Source organism: Belonocnema kinseyi, chromosome 4, assembly GCF_010883055.1.
Source record: "Belonocnema kinseyi isolate 2016_QV_RU_SX_M_011 chromosome 4, B_treatae_v1, whole genome shotgun sequence".
Classification (NCBI taxonomy): Eukaryota; Metazoa; Arthropoda; class Insecta; order Hymenoptera; family Cynipidae; genus Belonocnema; species Belonocnema kinseyi.
In genome coordinates this window covers 84180209-84201131 of record NC_046660.1, presented here as the reverse complement: position 1 = coordinate 84201131, position 20923 = coordinate 84180209, and the positions used below count along the sequence as shown (strand labels likewise).

Genomic DNA, 20923 nt, shown 5'->3' with positions numbered 1-20923 from the left:
TTGTAGTTTGTATTATTCATTGTTTAGATTATACGCCCAACTAACACCTTTATGCAATAAGTTTATTTTCTGAGTCGAAATCATGTCAAAATTAAGTATCAAATCTTCATATGGTGGAGATTGTAGTTCTAACGTCAGTCCAACTAAAAACTTCAGTTAATAAGGGAGGGTTGGGAGAGGGGGGAAGTAGAACTGGAACCGAAAGAGTCGTTCCCTTCCGTTCACCGATTGCATTCCAATAGCTTGTTATCTGGTGCATTTGCCCAGTGGCGCGTTGGCCCTCATTGGCATAGGCATCGGACTCACCACACTATTGACACTATATTTGACACTTTTTCTGAGCAACGACTCTATTTTGCGACTATTAAAAAAAACTATGCTATGTTTTTACGTTTGCTATTACCACTATTTCTTTACTTTACCTTGAAAGATATGTTCAAACTTCTTCGCTAATTGTCTAAATTAATATGTGCGTCAATGCAACAAATCACAATGTAACGGAAAATTATTTCAATGGCTGATTTGGGGCCGTAAATAAATTACGTAAGTTTTTGTTGTGGAAATTTTTTACTACCCCCCCCCCCTCGTTAGTTCAATTTTCAACCGACTTGTTACATTTTCATCCAAGTAGATTAATTTACTACCAAAAAGACGAATTTTCAAAAAGAAAGGTTAATTTTTAACAAACTACATACAGTTTCAACCAAGTAGTTCAATAGCTTAGTAGCTGAATCTAAAAAAACAGTTAATTTTCAACCAAAAAGTTGAGTTTTAAACAAAGCAGTTGAATTTTCAATTGAAAAAAACTATTTAACAAAAAATCGATTTTCTATAAAAAAATATGAATTTTTTTTACAAAACAAATTTTTAACAAAAAATTAATTTTGCACAGGGACAGATTATTAAATTAACATTAAATTTTGCGGTGAAGTAATTAAATTTGTGATTTTGCAATTTGAAAATTTAACTATTTTTACTTATCCGACGCTGGGGGAAGGGGGTTGTATGATAAATTAAATTACGATAAAAATCTTGGTTACTTAATCCATTTACGTTGTGTTCCAGCTCGACACCCTCTCCCCCCATTAACTAAATTTTGGAAGGATTGACATTATAACTACACTCTCCACCCTCGGTTGACTAAGTACTTGATTTTGGACATGATTTCGACTCGCAAAATAAATTCCTCGCATAAAGGTGGCACTTGGGCGTACACTTTAAACAATTAATAATACAAACAATAAAATAGCCTCGAAATGCACTGAAACTTTTATTGACGAAAGGCATGCACCCGATATAGATAAAGGTCAAGTTTCAGGCGATTAATGGAGTCCGGGTGTTTGGAATGCTAGAGGGATGAGTAATCTTAAGGTAAGCGAATTAAGAGAAACTATGCACGTAATGAAACTAGATATTTTATGTGTACCTGAAACAAAGAAAAAGGGATGCAAAAATAAAAGAAAATCACATGGTAGTCAAGGAGTCAGTTTGATTATTAATGAAAAAGCAAAGTAGCATCTCAGAGATCAAAGATATTTATTTCCCAGATTACTGTGGGTTAGAATGAAAGTATGAATCGGGAGATTCTTTGTCTTAGCGTGCTATGCCCCACTTGCTATAGATCCGAGATAAGTTAAAAGCGCCTTCTTGGACACTAAATGATACAATAAGTACTTGCGATCGTGCTGAAAGAATCAATCTACTACGAGATATGAATGGATGGGTGGGTGGGCAACCAAGATCAGAATACATAAAGGGTACTATAGGTAATTTTGGGGATTCAAGAACAGATGATAATAAAAACAGATAAGTTAGCTTATACTTAGAAGAGGGTCTATTTATTACAAATACATACTTGGCTTATGCATAAAATAATCCACATGTACACCTGATGTAGAGGAAATATCCAGAGTATAATTGACTTTGCTGTGTCGGGTGGAAAACTAAGAGTTAGTCAAAGATACAAGGGCTATGAGGGGTTCTGAATAAAATACTGATCATTACCTTTTAGTCTTCAAAATAAACTTAGGTCAGGGTTGGAGAAGAAAGAGAACAGAAAAAACGAAACAAACGCGTAGGAAGAACGTCTGGCGATGTATGATGTAATGATAAAATGCAGGCAGCTCAAAAAGAAAAGAAAGAAACGTACAGCAGAACGTTGAACATCACGTCTTAGCGATGAGGAGAGAAATAGACTTGAAAATGATTACAGTCACAAAAAGAGGAAAGTTAAACGACTAGTCAAGAAAAGTAAATACGTATAAAATCAAACTAAAAGAGAAGAGAATGCAGAGTTTTATAGTATGAGAAATAACAAGGGTAAAATATTACACAATACAGATGGGTTACTAGACGCTTTAAAGAAACTGTTTTCAGGAATTATTGGGAGATAAAGCTGTAGGACACCACAACTGCGATATAGAACCTTATGCGTTAGAAAACACAATTGAGATAGACTTTATCACTGAGGTTAGAGTTATAATTAAGAACTTAAAAAGGTAAGGCTACTGATGTACACAGTATTAACACTGAGATGCTTAAATATGGTAAATAACCTTATGAATATAACCTTACAGGTTTTGCGAATTGATAAAATGCATTGAGATGGGTGAAGTCCGAGGTAACTTAAAAAAAGCGATTATCGTACGAACATACAAAAGAAAGGGAGATAAAAGCAATTTAAATAATTACAGAGGAATCAGCTTATTAAGTACCATAAGAAAAATATATTTAAAAATACTTATTCATAGGGTAATGAAAATAACAGAAGAAAAGATATGGGAAGTTCAAAGTGAATTTATACCAGGAAGATCATGTACAGATCAATTATTATTAAGACAGATCACATAAAAAAGTTGAAGAGTTTTTTGTGCATTTTTTTACCTAGAAAAATCGTTTGACAAGGTGGATAGATGTAAAGTTTGGTAAGTTCTAAAAGAATACAAAGGTCAATGGATGGCTCCTAGAAGCAATAAAAACAATCTAAGCTTAAGGCAAACCGATTATAAGAGTAAATGGGAAACTGAGTGACTGGTTTGATAGTATGCAAGGTTTTAGGCAAGAATGCGTCATGTCCTCGTGGGTATTTATTGTATTCATGGACAAGTGTCTAAGAATAGTACTCTTTGACGAAGAATGTGCGATTCTCGAGAAGGTGAGATTCTCGAGAAGGTGAGGGTTGCTAAGGTCAAGAGATGATAATGTTGTTATGACAGAGGTAATCGAAGACTTGCGAAGAATTTTGATCAAACTGGACACAAGCATGAAGAACATGGGCCTAAAAATTAACGTAAATAAAACAGAAATTATGGTATTTGAAGGAGAAGGTGAGAAAACAGTATGCAACATTGTCATTAATGATGAGAGAATAGAACAAGTTGACAAGTATACAAAGGTATATCTTGGTAGCCTATTCATAAGTGACGGAAAAATAGATAGTGAGTTAGATAGACTCATAAACGGAGACAATAAGGTCATCAGTAAAGCAGACCTGTCAGGAAAATGATAACAGTCAAATTAACGCGATTAACATAAAATTCCTACACGTGATATGCAGCAAAAACACTGATGGACAAAGTGAGTAAAGAGATAATTCTCAAAGAATGTGGTGTAGAGGAGACACTAGTTGACATATGTGAAAGAAATTCGTTCAGATGATTTGGACACGTTGAGCGAATGAAAGATGAATGACTTACGAGACAAGCGTATCAAGGTAAAGTAAATGGCAGCTTGCCCAGAGGCAGACTGCGGAAAAATGGTTGGAACGTGTAAATGAGACCCTGATTTGAAGAGACATAAGAAGCCATAGAAACACGAGAGCTTGCATAAAAAAATGCATGGACGTGACGGAAGTTAGAAGGTATGTCAGGACAGAAAATTGTGGCGACAAAAGACCTTGTACACTAACGGGCCCGAGTGAGGAGCCTTACATGATTTTGTGAGATGACAATGACATAATGGTACACAAAAATATACATAATTTAAATATGTTCTGAAATATTGTGTCATATTCCTACATATTGCCGTATCCTTTGTATTCCCCACTATTCCTATATATTATCTATATTCCCAAATATTTTTTAGGGAATATATTCCTGTTACACGAAAAATCAATAGTGGTCGACCCCTCACAAATTTGTTATGGAATGAATAGACAATTTTGGATTAAGCGAACAAAAGGTGAAAAATCCATTTAAGTGTTTATGAATTTTAAAAAGTTTATGGGTAAGCGTTAAAACAGAGGAGAAGAAAATTGTTTTCGCCAACTTTGATTTGATCATCGAATTGAAGATATTCCAAACATACAAAAACAATCATTATCTCAACTTTTCAAAAAATGTATTTATCTCGTTTTGTTTGATTTCTCCTCAAATATTCTTAAAGACGCCTTGAGGAGTAAGCCAGAAAACGTGATAAATCCATTTTTTAAGAAAAAAATATAGATAGTGATTGTTTATGTATGTTTGGAATATCTTCATTTCGATTATCAAACTAAGTTCGGTGAAAACATATTTGTTCTCAATCTTAACTTTGATCAATAAAAGAAAATTAATTTTTAGAAAAATGTATATTGCCGATTACAGATTCATTGCGTAAATATGTAAAACTTGCTAAAATTATAAAGACTTCAAAATTCATAAGTACTTGTCAATATTTCTCTTATAATATATAATTTTACAAAACTTTCATTTTTATGTTTAAAATTACATTTTTGTAACTAGATTTCAAGGTACAATATATTCTGAAATATTGAGGAATTAACTCGTGTGGATTTATCACGTTTTGTTCGCTCACTCTTCGCTTATTATGATTCATAACAAGAGTTACGCCAACGAGTTTTTTACGATAGGCGTACGTTGTAATGTGCACTGGCTGTGTAAACAAATTAAAAAAGCTAAACTGTTTTTTTTTCAATTTAGGAGTGATTTTCTTCTTTCAGCTAATCAATTAGCCTTGAGATTTTTAGAACTTAAATTCGAAGAATCTTCTGTTATAATATTCTGGAATGTTTATAATCAAAAAAATCTGCCCGCTGCGCGGGAACATTGTCGTCGCACACTAAGCACACGGTTCAAATGTTTGAGCGCGCTCAAGGCGTGCAACTTTTGGTTCTCGTGCTTCGCGCTCGATAATAATGTCTCGCGCTACGTGCTGCGAATTTGTCTACATTATGCAACACTATTGTAGCAAATGTATTATCACATTTATTTATGTACTTTTGGCTAGGATTGCTTATTTAGATATTGAAAAATAAAGTAAAATTTTTTTCATCATGATTACTTTAATATTTGTTCCTTATTTAGCATTAAATTTTACTCCCAGCTAACCTGAAAATGTACATTTTCAATACATTTATATTACTAAAATTCATAATATGCATTAGTATTGAAACATTTTCTTATTATAAATTTTATTGCAATTTGTGTCCTTTTTCCATAAATTTTATTTGTTCATTTTCAATGTTCTTTTTTACGATTTGAAACAAAAATAAGCATCCCAGCGTGAAGTGGTTCTAAGAAAAATTTTAGATAGAATTTAGCGAAAGATTTTGTAGAAGAAAATGTTATTTTAGCTTGTGTCGTTTTTTCAAAAAGTTAATTGTTTTATTTTAAGTGATATTTTTCCGAATAAACCAAAAATTACGCGCCCCATCAAAAAATTATTTTTGACAAATTAGTAGCTCTTTTTTGGGTGAGCAACTTTTTTCCATTCTTTTTTTTCATAGCTTTTTTCGTTTTTTCACAAATTTGATTAGTTTATTTTATAACATTTTTTTACGATTAAACCAAAAACTACGCGTCCTATCAAAAAGTAATTGTTAAGAAATTTGTAGACTTTTTTGAATGCACAATTTTGGTCTATTCATATTTTGTCGTACCTTGCATCATTTTTCCAAAAATTTAATTTTTTTGTATTGCTAATGTTATCTTTCACGGTTGAAGCGAAAACTACGCATCCCATACAAAAAATGTATAATAATAAAGTAGCTCTTTTTTAAATAACGTCGTTTGTGACAAATTTAATTTTTTCACATTTTTAAATTTATCTGCTATACCATCAGAGATTGTACCTTACCGACAGTAGATCAACCCTCCAAACCATGAAGGCAGAAGAATCTACACAATATCGATCAAATTAAGAATTTTCAATAACAGAAAATGCTTAACGTCTTAATAAGACTAGATGAAAAATAATATTTTTAAATTAAAATTAAAATTATTTCTTGAAAAAAAGATTCTGTTTTTTACGAATAAAACAAAAACTACCCATTCTATCAAAAAGTGATTAATTCAAAATTTGTAGATCTTTTTTTAAGGTACAATTTTAGTCTATTTATATTTTTTCGTATCTTGTATAGTTTCACCGTAAAATAGAATTTTTTAATTATTCTTTTTTGTGTGGCCAAAATTTGAATTTTCGATTTTTCAAGAAAATTCCAAAAGTTATTATGACAATTTCATACGGTGTTCAAGAAGCAACGTTTTCCGGATCTTGACTTTTTTCATAATATGCGTTGTTTCACTTAAAATTTTCATTTTTTTTATTTTTTTTTTATTTTTGTAAATGCTGTAACTCAGGTAATTTGTTTTTTATCGAACATTCGCGAAAACCTGTTTTTCGAGTTTAGAGGGTCTCAAAGTGTGGAAATTTGACCCAAAAAATGGGGGGAGGGGGGGGGTCAAATTTTACACAAATCTAATACCTTATCCGACTTCTGCCAAGTTTTAGATAAATTATTAATTTAAAGGTTTTTAATCATTTGTCATATCGGTAATTGTTTTCACAATTGTCAAAAAGAAATTGTTGCCAGTATAAAAAATTCCTGTATGCATTTTTTTTACTGGAAAAATATTGCTGATTGTAAGTTGTTTTTAAAACGTTAATAACATAGCAAGCGAGCTCTGTTTAATCGTTTATTCAAGGAAACTCGAGTCCCGTGAGATCATTATTAAAAAGGAGACTATACAGAGGCGCATTCTGAATTTTCGTTAAAATAATTAATTTAAATTTTGTGAATTGAAATTACCTTTCATATTTATTATAATGAACCAAATTTATTATATTTATTACATAGTGTCACTTTTCTTCGAAAAAACTTACCTATTTTATTTATTTTTTTAATATCATTTAATTTCTGAACAAAAACTACTACTTATTTCTGAACAAATTTTTTACACAACTGCATTTCGATAAGCGATAGTAGATAACGTATCAAACTAATTTTCTTTGCTAACTGAAGTTATGCAAAAACTTTTTAAAAGAATAGGTGAAAAAGGCTTCTTTCTTATGTTTAAAAGTAAAAACCTTGTTGGTTTTATTTTTAGTTTTTATAAAAATAACTTCGCTCGTCTCTTACCACAATTCTTTCACTTTTTCAATACGCGACAAGGTACTGAAAATAATAGTTTTAATATGAAAATAATTTATGAAATTGGGTAGTTTAAAAAATATTTATAAAATTTCCTGGCAATTTTTTTTCGTTTACATTTTTAACATCTTTTTTGTTATTATTTTTTTTCATGCGAATGAATCAATAATAGAAAAATCATTTCTCCTTGGAAAATGGGGTTAACCTTGTTATAAACTAGCGTAAATTCAGTTATTAAAGAAGAAGCCTTTGATGCTCCTACGGATTACATTCTGTTAATTGAAGATACAATAATATATTGTTGGACAATTTAGGCAGATGATTAAGACAAAACGTATAATTTGCGTTTTGAGCTCTTATCATTCGGAGTTCCAGCAGTTTCTCTTTTACTCAGATAATTAATTTTCCATTTAATATCTTTTAAAGTTCAAAGTAACAAAATGCACATTCTGAATTCATAACGATACCAATGTTTTCAAAGTGAGAATTTTGAGATTTACATATGTTTAAATGATGGAATTCAATTTGTTTATTAAAACTAAAAAAATCAAGGAATTTTTTATTTTAGTTTAGAACCTTTTCGATCTGGAATTGATAAAAGCTTGAAAGTTATAATTTCGATAATCCTTGAAATTGTAAATGTCTTAGGCCAAGTAATTAACTGAAAGCTTTGGAAACTATATACATTTGAATGCCCTTTTTTAATTAAATAGCATTAAAAGTCATACCAATTTAAATAGTCATTGTATAAACATTCAAACAATAGTCAAAATCGAAAAATGTACCCCCTAAATTGAGTTAGAGGTACTCGAAATTAACTTTTTCGTTGAAAATTTAACCGTTCTGTATAACATTCGACTTTTCGCCTTCAAAATTCAAAAATTCAGTTGATAAATATTTTTTTTTCTAAAGGCATCTTTTGACGAATTAAACTGTTTTTGATAAAAGAAATTAATACTTTTTGGCTGAAATATCAAATATTACGTTTTTCATTAAGAATTCATATTTTTTGTTTGATAATTCCAGTACTTGCTTAAAAATTGAACAGCTTTCTTAAAAATTTATTTTATTGGTTGGAGATTTAACCATTTTGTTGGAAATTCGTTTTTTTATTAAAATAAAATTTTTTTTCTACTGAAAATTTAAACATTCCATTATTGGTTGAAAAATGGCTGATTTTAGTTGACAATTCAACAATTTGGTTAAAAATTGATGTATTTTGTTCTAAAATCGTCTTTTTGATTCAAAAATAATCTTCTTGATTGAAAATTCAACTAACTGGATAAAGTTTAACTAATGTATTAAAATATATTTTATTAGTTGAAGACCCATCTCTATGGTTAAAAAACTAATATTTCTTAACTATATATCAATTATTACAGTTTTCTCTGAGAATTCATCTTTTTGGTTGAATTCAAACGTTTTTTATTTAAGATTAAAATCTTTTTTTATTGGAAATTCATGTACCTGAATTTCTTGAACATTCAAATGAACGAGATATTTTTTCCCTATTCTATTTTATCTACCAATATTGTTCCAGCTATAATTAAAAATAATACAATATACGTTTTCTTTGCAATTTGTTATTTTAAATATACATAATTTAGTATGCTAGCACTGTTTCCACCTTAAAAGTAATTAGTTAACAATTTCATTCATTTGAACGTTCTGAACTTAAGGACTTTGGAAATTCAACTAGTTGGTCGAAAGTTCAACTTTTTGTTGAAAATTCTATTTTTTTGTGTGAAGATTCATGGTTTTAGTTAAAAAATCAACTATTTTGGTCAAAATATAATTATTTTGTTCAGTATTCAAGTATTCTGTTAAAATATGAATTATTTTGTTGAAAATTTAACTGGTTTGTTGAACATTTGTATTTTTGATAGAAAATTGGTCCTTTTAATACATTGAAAATTCAACGAAATTGATCAAAAATGAATTATTTTGTTAATAAAAATTCAAGCGTTTTTTTTTAATTTAATTATTTTGTTGAAAGTTTAACTGTTTTGTTAAATAATCGTCTTTTTGGATACAAAATTTGTCTTGAAGCTTTAACTATTTGGTTTAAAATGCTACGGTTTCTGGCTGAAGTTAAATCTTTGTTTAAAAATTCCACTGTTTGGTTAAAAATTGAACTAATGTAAAAAAATTTTTTGGTTAAATATTAATAATTTTAGTTGAAAAGTCAACTGTTTGGTATAAGATGTACCTATCTTGTTAAAATGTTGTCCTTTTTGGTTGAAATCTAAGTTTTTAGTTGAAAATTAGACTTTTATTTAAAATCCGAATTTCTGGCTTGAAAATTCAACAATGTGGTTGAAAATAATTTACGTATTATGATGTAAAATCGTTTTTTTTCAGTAGAAAAATAATCTTCATGAAAAATGAAACTATGTAATTTATTAAAAATTCATTTTGTTTAGTATAAGATTCATAATTTTTTTTAAATGCTCATTTCTTTGGTTTAAAATTTGTCTTTTTTGACAGAAAATCATATTTTTTTTGTTGAAAAATTATCTTTTTGTTGAAAATTCAATTTTAAGTCGTCCAAATTAAAAATCCATTAAATTAAAGAGCGATCATATATTAAAACTTCAAATGTGCAATTGATCATAATTGCGAAGCCTTAATTTTGAGAGTCGTTTAAATTCAAAAATTCAAGTTTTGCGTTTGGAAATTATTTTTGATTTTTGCAAATTACTCTGAAATGACTAAAAATTTCTCAGGTGAAATTAAGAATAAAAAAAAAACGTAAACTCAGAATATCTAAATTTGAAGATCCCTAAAATTAAAAAACCGTGTAAAACTGCTTAAAAATAAGGCGATAGGCGCTGGAGCTACTGATCCCTAGCATCTACATGTGTCCATGACAACAAAACATTCGGTTTTTGTAACCATTTATCTCCCAAGACCTAAAGAATGCGGCCTGCGACTTTTTTCTTCTGCGCAAATCTTATGTGAATCTGAATAATGGCATCTAAAAAACAGTTGCCAAAAAGTACACAAAAACTACTGACCTCCTTTGCAAGGTGTTCGGTGAGTCGAATGCTGAGCCCTGTACCCGGTGATCATCTCATAATCTCCAGAGTCGCGTCTCAGAGGGAAAGTAGTCTCCAGGATATGATCACAGGGTTCCATCATCATCAGGATTCCCTTAACCTTCTTTTTCCGCTCCTCGATCGTCATCCTCGATCGTTTTCCTACATCCTCGACGAGTTTCTCCTCAACAATCATACAAGCTCGATGAAAGAAATACTCGACCATGTCGAAGAATTTTGGGTTCGGTGCCGTGGGGACATCCTGGAGACGTTCCGGGATCTTGTGGTCCGCATAATCTCGGCACTGAATACTCGCAGCGGCCGGTATTGCGCGTGCAATTGCACCCTGGACAACATCGGCGCCCTGTATCTGCTTCAGGGCAACCGACCTCGTTATTCTAGTGAGATGAAACATTGTTCAATTTGCAGCAGAAACTTGAATCTATTCCCTAAATTCGGTCCGGGACCTTAAAAAAAATACCCTATGACAGATTTTATCCTCTTTTACTCTTTTACACCGTACTCTTTTCTTTCACTTCCTGCACTCGTTCCAGGCAGGTCAGTTTTAACCGCTTAATCACACGAATGCCTCGCCTCGAGTCTCGACAAAGTAAGCCCGGAAGGCTGCGGAAAGCAAAACTGCGAGCAAAACGCTAAACTGACTTGCTTGCAAAGTGGCTACTCGTGGAGTCGGGGGGTTGTGGACCGGGACCCGGGAAACCGGTCGGTAAACATAACCTCTTTCTTAAGTTCAAGAAGCGATCGTCAGGAGGCGATACTGACTGACATAGGAATTTTGCGGAAATGAGTCGATAATTTCAACCTGTTTCATCATGATTTTACAATTTCTTTTTATTTCGTCGATTATAAATGAGTAAAAGATCATTTAAACATATTTGCAATCACTTGTGTTCTTTTCTTGATTCGTAAGAATTCTCGCCTCAAGTTATTAGTTAAAAGTTGCGCGGAAATCGCTTTGAGCGGCGAACGCTTTTGACTTCAATTCGTCGTATTGTTTTTTAATTTTTGACCAAACAAAATATTACTTGACGAAAAACTTCTTCCAACACTGCTTCATGTATCTGTCTTTACGATTTTTTCGTACACCCATTCCTACGAAAAATTGTAATAGGAGAAGCTCGGAAAACACTGTATTTTTCAGATTAATTTATTATAAACAATTACAATGTTTATGAAATTATTAAGAATTGGCCACATTATTATGAGTTGATTTTAAACAAAACACGGGTTTTAAATGAAAAAATACTGCGAAAAAAAGTAACATTCTTTTTTTAAACCAAACAAACGATGCAATCAAAAAACCTCTTCTGAAGAAAAGATGCAGTTTTCAATTCTCTATATTGTCAAATTTTTTGAACACCGATATTCGAAAAAAATTCCCATCCCCATTTTCTTTCCTTGGATATTAGTTGTACCCGTTTCGAGCATTCGCCCGGTTCTTGTATCCCGTCAGTCAATAATTTATTTCTGTTACACAAAAAAAAGTTATTCTGGTAAAATCTCGGTCTAAATATATTGGTTGCTGTTTCCAAATAATTCATCAAACAAAAAACGATTTAACGCAAGTTTTTACAATCAGCTGCATACTTTTTTAATTGTTATACTTTCAATTTTTTTATTTGCACTTAACTCGTCAAATTAAGTTTCTGTTTTATTTTCTTGTATTTAACAATTACAAAACAAAATTTCTTTAAAATATATATTTTCGATTATTCACATTATAAATTTAAATTAATTTATTACCACAGCATTTTATTCTTGACAGAATAATATCAATTTTCGGAAAAGATTTGTACCGATTAAAATTAATGTCTAGTGTGGGGTCCCTTCACAATGTTTGAAGTCTTTGCATGTAAGGATCCACTCATAAACTACTTTACAAATTTCGGGCTATTCTTAACCACCCCACCTAGGTCTACTAAAAAAAGTAACGTAGTCTAAATTTCTCTCAAAGCAGGGGAATCGTCACGGAGTTTTATTACTAAAATATAGAAATAATAGGGGAATAAAGGTCTATTTAAAAAGTTATTGTATATATACAATATTGAATTTAATAATAATGAAACACTTTAAATTCCTAATATTTCAAGTCAAAATATGTTTCACTTTTAACAAAATAGTAAAATTTTTAACTCAAAAAAGATTTTATTCCCAAAGAGGGATGAAATTTTAACCTGAAAAGACTTTTCACCAACAAAAATGAAGGAAAAAAGATTTTTAATCAAACAGTTGAATTTTCAACAAAAAATTATATTTTTAGCCAATGAAGATGATTTGTACATAAAGACGAATTCAACTAGTTTAATTAAATTAAAAAAAAAAAAGAATTTAAACAAAATAGTTGAATCCTAAACCAAGTACATGCATTTTCAATTAAAAAAAAAAAATTTGAACGAAATAGTTGAATCCTTAACCAAATTAATGGAATTTCAACGAACAAGATAAAATTTGGAACTAAAAATACGAATTTTCAATAAAAAATTCTAGTATATAGTTAAATTTTAAACTTGGAAAGAATAAATTTCAAACCAAAATGGAGTAATTTAACTTTAAGGGCATGTGACACAGCTAAATACCTATATTACCGACCTCACTTTTTCAGTTCACTGAAGGTTTTTTTAAACCTAAAAACTTTTTTTATAAATAAAATATCGAGCTGAAACTTTGGAAAATGTATTAGAGTACAATAAAGTACGTTTAGGTACTGCATTTTGGCAGGAACTTCACTGAAAATTATTTGATCTTTTTTCTGAAACTCGACATTTTTTGAACGTTCCAACTTTTTTTATACATAAAATATCGGTCTCCAACTTTAAGAAATGCAAGGGCCGAAAGAAAACTACGTTTAAGTACACAGCTTAATAATAAAAGATGTAAAAAAATATATTTTAACAATCAATTCCAACGGCATCAGCCGGTAACGTTGTATACGAAAATTCGAAACCTGGCGGCCACTAGGCGAGGCTCTAGAGGGTTCGTATTTTCGTGTACAACGTTACCGGCTGATGCCGTTGGAATTGATTGTTAAAATATATTTTTTTACATCTTTTATTATTAAGCTTTGTACTTAAATGTAGTTTTCTTTCGGCTCTTGCATGTCTCAAAGGTTGAGACCGATATTTTATGTAGAAAAAAAGTTGGAACGTTCAAAAAATGTTAAGGTTCAGAAAAAAGATAAAATAATTTTCAGTGAAGTTCCTACCAAAATGCAGTACCTAAACGTACTTTATTGTACACTTATACATTTTCCAAAGTTTCAGCTCGATATTTTATTTACAAAAAAGTTCTAAGGTTCAAAAAAACATTCAGTGAACTGAAAAAGTGAGGTCGGTAATATAGGAATTTAGTTGTGTCACATGCCCTTAAGATTAAAAAGAATGATTTTTTTTCAAACAAATTTATATTCAACCAATCAGTTTCATTTTCATAAAACTGTTTAATTTTTAGTAGTTGAATTTTTAACCTGAAAATATGATATTTCTACAAAAAGGTTAATTTTCAACCAAATAATTTATAATAATAATAAACATTTAATTTTTTACAAAATGGTTCAATTTTCCACTTCAAATATGAATGTTAAACTGAAATGATAAACCTTTAACCAACTATCCCTTGTCCGAAGGAACCGAAAGGAGCCTCTATAGAGGCAAACAAAATAATTGTTTGGAGTCGTCATTTTATTTGAACATTAAAGATCCCACTGAGACCACCTTCGGTTCCTTCTTGAAAAACTAGAAAAAAAACAGCAAGATCAACTTTTAAATTGTTGAATTTCGGATTCTACGTTAAAATTTGCATTAGAAACTCACGGAGTAATAATCGAAATATTTTTTCTTGCAGCGTTAAAAACTTTAAAAAATAAAATACCTGTCATTTACATGGGCTGAAGGTGCCTGCAAGTGCATTTTCTTTTAGTAACAGTTCATAAACGTTCCGTCGGTATCGTCAAAGATCCTAATATCTTTGGTATTGTGACGTCCAACTCTGATGTCGACATTTTATAATTTAGTTTTGATAGTCGATAAGGAAGAATTTATCGTTATCTATGTCGCGGTAAATTTAAAATGTTGTTAATTCCTTTTCTATATTGTTCACTATTCGAGTTCGTTGCTGTCTTAGAACATAAGTTGTTCCCCTGGAAATAAATACAAAGGAAAAACAAAGGGTTCACACGAATAAAACACTTGTTAATTTCACTTTTGGGAACACTGGTTGTATTTCGCTTGCACAACTTAGGTTGTAATGAAATAAATTTCGACGAATCACAATTTCACATGTTATCCATATTTTGAGTCACACACTCACAATGTTTAAACGACGAACCGAAATTAGTTTTATTATTTTATTATTTGTCTCTTTTTATATTCTCGATATCTAGGTTTAAAGATCACAATAATAATGGAAAAAATATGGAAATGCGAGTTTAAACTCGCAAGATGGTTTTTGCGGAGGTTCGAAATTGATTTTTTGTTCGAGAGAAAAATCTAGATCTGTCTAAAAAACGGCGCGGAGCCGGTTTTATATGGCTAGGCCACGCCTAGGAAAAATTTGGTTAGCCTATCATGGGTCATAAAATTGAATTTAGTAAAGAACTAAGCCAATCGCAATTTAGGAAGGAGAGTTTGCCCGCGCCCTTATTACGCAAGAAAACCGGTTTAAAATGGTTATGTATGGGAGGGGATAATATTGTAGAAAAGAAGAGTTTCCAGGAAAAACGATAAAAATCTTATTTGGACCACCCTTTGTTAAGTGATTTTAAAAGGGCAATTGGGCATGTCAATTTTGGTTTGACATTTGGCTTTCAGATGTCGATTTGTTGGGGCGTAAGTGGAGACGTTCCCTAAGTCATAAATATTGGAATATGAACACTGGGGTCACTTATCTGGTGACTCGATTTTCTGCTGTTGACTACATGTGTTTTGTAGACAATAGGACCCTTTTTTTTGTTCCTTCGGTTTATGAGAAAGGGCCTGGGGCCTTCATAAAAAGTGCCATAAAAAGGGGTTCAAGTTACGTTTTATAGCTTAGGGTCTTGGGAAAATGGTCTTTTCAACTTTACGTGCTTATATCTTAATATCTCCAGAAGTCCTGTGATTTAGATTTCTTTAAGTGTTTACTTAAAGAGATAAAAAAAAGGAAGGAAAGAGGCAATTTACCACTTTGGGAATTTGGCTTCATAGTTTTCACACATCTGGAAGTTTATTTCATGGGAATTTGATTTTAATGCATTTTCTATTTTTGGTAAAAGGTTTTTCTTTTATTTAGGCATAAAGTATCCATGCGAACATTAGTATTTATGATTATGGGGTCCTCTTTTGCTTTCTTTTCCAATTTACGTTTTATTTATTTAATTTATTCATTGTGTTTTCATTTTACTGTTTTCGTACCGTTATTTTGTATTTTTGGGGTTTCGGGTTTCATTTCCAGTCTTACGGGATCGGCTTGATTTGAATATTCGGTTTTTTATTTTCTTATCAGTTCTGATCCTCAAGTTTTAATTTCCATTTAGCGCTTTTAGAATTTTTAAATATTACCGGTAACGTAAGTCCCTATTTGACTTGAGCATGTATGCTTAAAGCCGCTAGATGGCGTATGCATTTACTAAGTAGGCTTTAGCTGCATGAGGACAAAATTATGTATATTTGCTGGTAAGAAGGTAATCTTCCTTACAAAAGGATTAAAGTGAACTAGGTTATGAAAGCTATGAAAAAGGGTTATGTGGGAAAGCAACGTCAGGGATGTATCATCTGTCCGATTTCCATGGGTTTCTTCTGGTAGAACAACCTTCTATCGAACTGGTTTAGTCCAGTTATTACTTATTTAGAACATCAAATAATTCATGTTTATCTGCGGCTACCTGCGAAATGTCACGTAGGTTACCTGCGTGGCATATGATGTACTTGTACCATAATCACTGCATGTAATCGCCGAAAAGACAGATTTATTTTGCTATCTTTTTTATAAAAACTTTAAATTTGCGGCAAATTAACAGCTCCATTTTGCAGAATAAAAAAAGGCTACAAAATGTGATACGATAACCTCAAAATTTCTTCTTCAACGACTCATGCAAATGATGCAAATGCGACCAAAATCCAAAAATGAGGGGAAAACAAACCGAATTGTCTTTTATCGAGAAACCTAACGATATCTGCTAATGGAAACAAACGCAGGTGGGAAAACTTCTCGGATACGTCGGATACCAAAGAATACCTTTGCGGATACACAATTTTATAATAAATGAAAAACATTTTTTAAACAATCCTTTATTGAGCAGTTAATTTTACTCTCTTTATTCTATTAATTCTAAGCTAAAATCGCTTTTCATTTGCATTCATAATTATTATTTGGAATCAATACAAAAGTAAAAACCAGGTAACACACCCTTCTAGGGAATTTTTCATGTTATCAGCAGTGTGGTCACGTGGGTTTGAATAAAATGCCAATTCTGACGACAAATTACCGCTGATGTGCACTGATGTGCGTTAATGCAGGGCACTCTTCGAGCTGTAACAGTGAATTTTTATTAAATCATTGTTTATGCGTATATTATTTCGTGATGCTCTTAACAGAATACAATTTTCGTTAATGAATGTGTAATTTTTACAACGTGAAATATCAATGTACGCTGTTTACCGATCCATAGTTCTAATTAGGAAGTGAGTTAGTGAGGTTAATTTATCACCAAAGAAAAAAGGTGAAGAATAATATGTCTTCCTGCGTGAAAAAGTGTACGTATTTTTTGCGAACTGGTTTTTCTCGAAAATTTATGGAAACTAGAAATTCCAAGATAACCTCAAATTTTGTCCTGGGTCGAGTTGTGGATAAAAAAACACTTCTATCGCCTTTTGTTGTGTAAGTATATAATTTTTATTTTTCGTATATAATAATTTTTAGTGGCAAACAATTATTTAAAAAAAAGAAGTTGCTCTATTAAATTATTTATACGATCATGAAGTGCCTTATATTATGTGCTTGAAGTTAAGAACCTTAAAATGAAACGAAATTTTTTACTGGTGGATTTTTAAACTAGAAACAAAAAATGGATTTAAAAAAAAAACGATACTGCATTATTTTAAATTGTAGTTAGAACAAGTTTGGTAGATAAAACAGAATTGAGAACAAATATTTCGTTCGTTTGAACGTTCAGAACTTCAGTTACATTCTTCTATTTGTTATTCGAGAACGTGAGAAGAATTATAAATATTAGATTCATTCCGATTTTTGTTGTGCATCGGAGCACATTATCTTTTAATTATTCTTAATTCCTAACTTTCTTTTGTTCTATTATAAGTTTGCACTTCTCATTAAGTAATTTACATTTATTAAATCCTGACTTCTTAATGTCGCAAAATATTTCGCTTACGTGTACAATTATTTAATTTCATACATGCGAACTATTTTTAATTTACTCATTTAAGATTCCGCTATTTTTTACCTAAAATTGGAAGCATTTTGCATAATTTTGAATTAAAAACGTGAAGAAATTTTATTTTAAAATGGAGATAAGCATATAGACTAAAATCACGCGAAAGATATGCAGCAGGTCAAAAGATTTACGTAAAATTATAACATAAATGATGAAGATTATTGCTACAATGAAATGAATCCAGTAATAAATTATTTTGAAAATAAAAATTGAATCGTATTATGATTTTGGATAGCTCTTATACTTTCTAAAACGTTTGATATCTTCTTTAAATCTCTCGTTTTTTTTTCGTATGTTTCACAAGACGCCTATTTTTTTTGCCCACGTAGATGCTTCATGTGATAGCTTTTTCCATCCATTTTGTGTGGATCCCTTCGTTATATATTTTAATTATAGTTTGAGTAAATCTCACTTAATAATTATTTATCAATTATAAAATAATTTGGAACTGCATTTCCCCATATAACGTATATGTAATATATTTTATAATGTATTTAATATTTTTTGCATGCAAAATCTATATAAATGTAACTGCTTGCATAAAAAAATTTGACTCACACTCACATATTCGAGGAATGAAAACAGGTTTTGAAGATTCGAAACAAGTTTCCACTATATATACCTAAGTAGGCTATCGGCATTTGAACTTGTACTGATGAAATATATTAGGCATTTTCACTTTAACTTCACTTCGTTGAGTACTGAGAAAAAAACAATGCACAAAATGGATGAAATTAGGTCCATTTTTGCCCTATTTTGCTAATATTTTCGTAGAAACTAATTTTTCTATATAAGTGTATGTGAAAGAATAGTTTTTATTTTTTAAGAACTATTAAATGAAATAATAAAATTGTAATAATTATTATTCAGTACGAAGATATATCAAAAATAAAAATTTGTCCTGTGCACTTGGTCTATTGTTTTCGCCTCAGCACTGAAGGAATTGAAGTTAATTAATGATTTTTTTTATGAACTTCCAGTCTTCAAAATACGATTAGTCAATACTTGAATAATTTTTTTAAATATCTTATTTTATTTCTCATCGTCTTGTATCTAAAAATATCACTTGGCTCTTCAAATAAATTATAAAGGAAGTTTAATTCTTCATGAGTATATTTTTTCATTTTATTTTTCAAAATGTTGAATTAACAATCATATCAATAAATTCTTCCTTGGTTAGGTCAGGATCACAATGTATTTCTGTTTGAGTTCCTCTATGAGTTATCGCATTTAATACTACTATTTCAGAGTCACTGATCTTTAGTTCTGTATTAGTCAAATCCTGAAAAATTAAAATAGATTCTGTTATGAATAATGATCAGAATGACGATGAATTTTGTAAACAAAGAAATTAGGACATTTTTTCGAATTTACATGCGAGGATCATTAAGTATCATATGCTTAATTCTTCTGAAGTGATATAGTTTAACTTGATAGAATGAGCATAACTCTTAAGAAGAATGTCATTTTTATTCTTTTTGAAATTTGTATCCTCTGGCATTACGTCAAACTCTAAATTGAAACGAATTTGTAATTTACTAAGTTTAACCTATAAAGATGTCAGATTAAATTTCGTGGCTGCCTTCAGTCTAAAGCAAATACTGTTTATCGAGCGGATTTACGTAATTATTATGAATGTTTTAAAAAAACCTTATAGTAAAAAAATCTTCATGTACTCGAGAAGAATTGATTTACATGTAATATTATTCGATATTATTGAAAAATAAGGAAGTTATGTTCATTTATAGTATTTGAAAAATCGGTTTTTTATAGTTGAACTGTTTTCCTTGTTTCGAGGCGAATCGATTGACCTATAAGGTTAAAACATTATCTCAAAGAGTACGGAAGTTATAGTTTGCCAGCTATCAGAAGCTTAAGGCGAATTTCAGATTTCAAATGCTTAAAAAACTATATTAAACATATTTAAAGCTTAAGAAATTGGTTTTATCGAATAAAGCGTACCTTTAGAAGGGTAAATTACTTATTACTTGTAACATATCCTATTAGAATGAATATTATAAGAAGTTCGAAGATATAAATACGAGAATGCATGGGTAATCGGAAAGTCAGAAATCTAGCTGCTTCAGTTATCGGCACTTCGATGTGTGAGTGATCGGAAATAGCGTTGACGAAAAAAACATTTTTGCTTAGAACGAAGAACACGACAGCTTGCTATATGTAAAATACTGCCCATCTGCCGAAAACCCATGCATTGACGAAGATTGGCACATTTAACTTATATAATTTGAAAAATCATTTTTATAAAGAAAAAATTCTTTTATTGACATAATTCAAAAATCACGCAAGAATGGAAAGAACTCATTTATTCGCGACGTTTTTATTGACCTATTTGTATTTTCTTATTTTGACTTCCTCTATGAGGAAGCAAATATATTTGCTAATTAATCATAATGAGGAAAAAGTGCTTATCAAATGAGCACCATAGCTTTTTTTGCAGTTGATTTCTCCTGAAGATTACATAATTAACATTTAAGGTATTTAAATGAGACTAAAATCAAATTTAAAATCCTATTTAACGTGTAATAATCAAGTTAATGTGAAGAATTCCTGAAAATAAAATCAAGAATCTAACGACCAAATTTGGACAAAAACCATAAAATATTCCTATTGCAACCTGAAAAAGAAAAAAACTTCTTCCTGCTAAAAAGGAAAAGAAAAAATTTTCCCTCCTTCTGGCCAGAAATAAAAAAGAGGAAAGAATAATGAGAAGGCAACCAACGAAATCCCCTTCCTTCTCTTTTTTTATTTGTTTTGTCTTCTTTTTTTCTTATAATTATCAAATCACAATTATAAAACATTTGTCAAAAATAATCATCAACGTTTCGACACTCATACAGCACCCTTATCAAGGCGTCGCGGATAGAGGGGGTTGCGGATAGAGGGTCCCTGTACCAAGGGTTTCTGCTGAATATGGTTACAAAAATAAATAGGCAGTCGCGGACAATTACTATGTAAGCGGAACGCCTACTCTACCACAGCTAGAACAAGCCGGCAACAAAGAAAGAGAGGCGACACTAAGACCAACCGCGGGCAGGCATCCAATAGATG

The 20923-nt window shown here is 30.7% G+C and overlaps 2 protein-coding genes across 3 annotated transcripts in view; one reads left to right on the top strand and one right to left on the bottom strand.

Annotated features, from left to right (window-relative positions):
* Positions 1-11098, bottom strand: part of LOC117172060 (glutamate dehydrogenase, mitochondrial) — a 40617-nt gene extending 29519 nt beyond the window's left edge. The window contains exon 1 of the mRNA XM_033359800.1: positions 10387-11098. Coding sequence (XP_033215691.1) covers positions 10387-10822 — 436 coding nt within the window. The 5' untranslated portion in view covers positions 10823-11098. The remainder of the gene's footprint in view (positions 1-10386) is intronic.
* LOC117172062 (farnesyl pyrophosphate synthase) overlaps positions 1-20923 on the top strand; it is a 77103-nt gene that overhangs the window by 37324 nt on the left and 18856 nt on the right. Inside the window, exon 1 of one of the 2 annotated variants that reach the window (XM_033359804.1) lies at positions 16883-17280. The exons of the other annotated variant lie outside the window; for it this stretch is intronic. Within the exon in view, the coding sequence (XP_033215695.1) occupies positions 17135-17280 (146 nt within the window). The 5' untranslated portion in view covers positions 16883-17134. Of the gene's footprint in view, positions 1-16882; positions 17281-20923 lie in introns of those variants that run through there. 2 annotated transcript variants of the gene reach the window in all.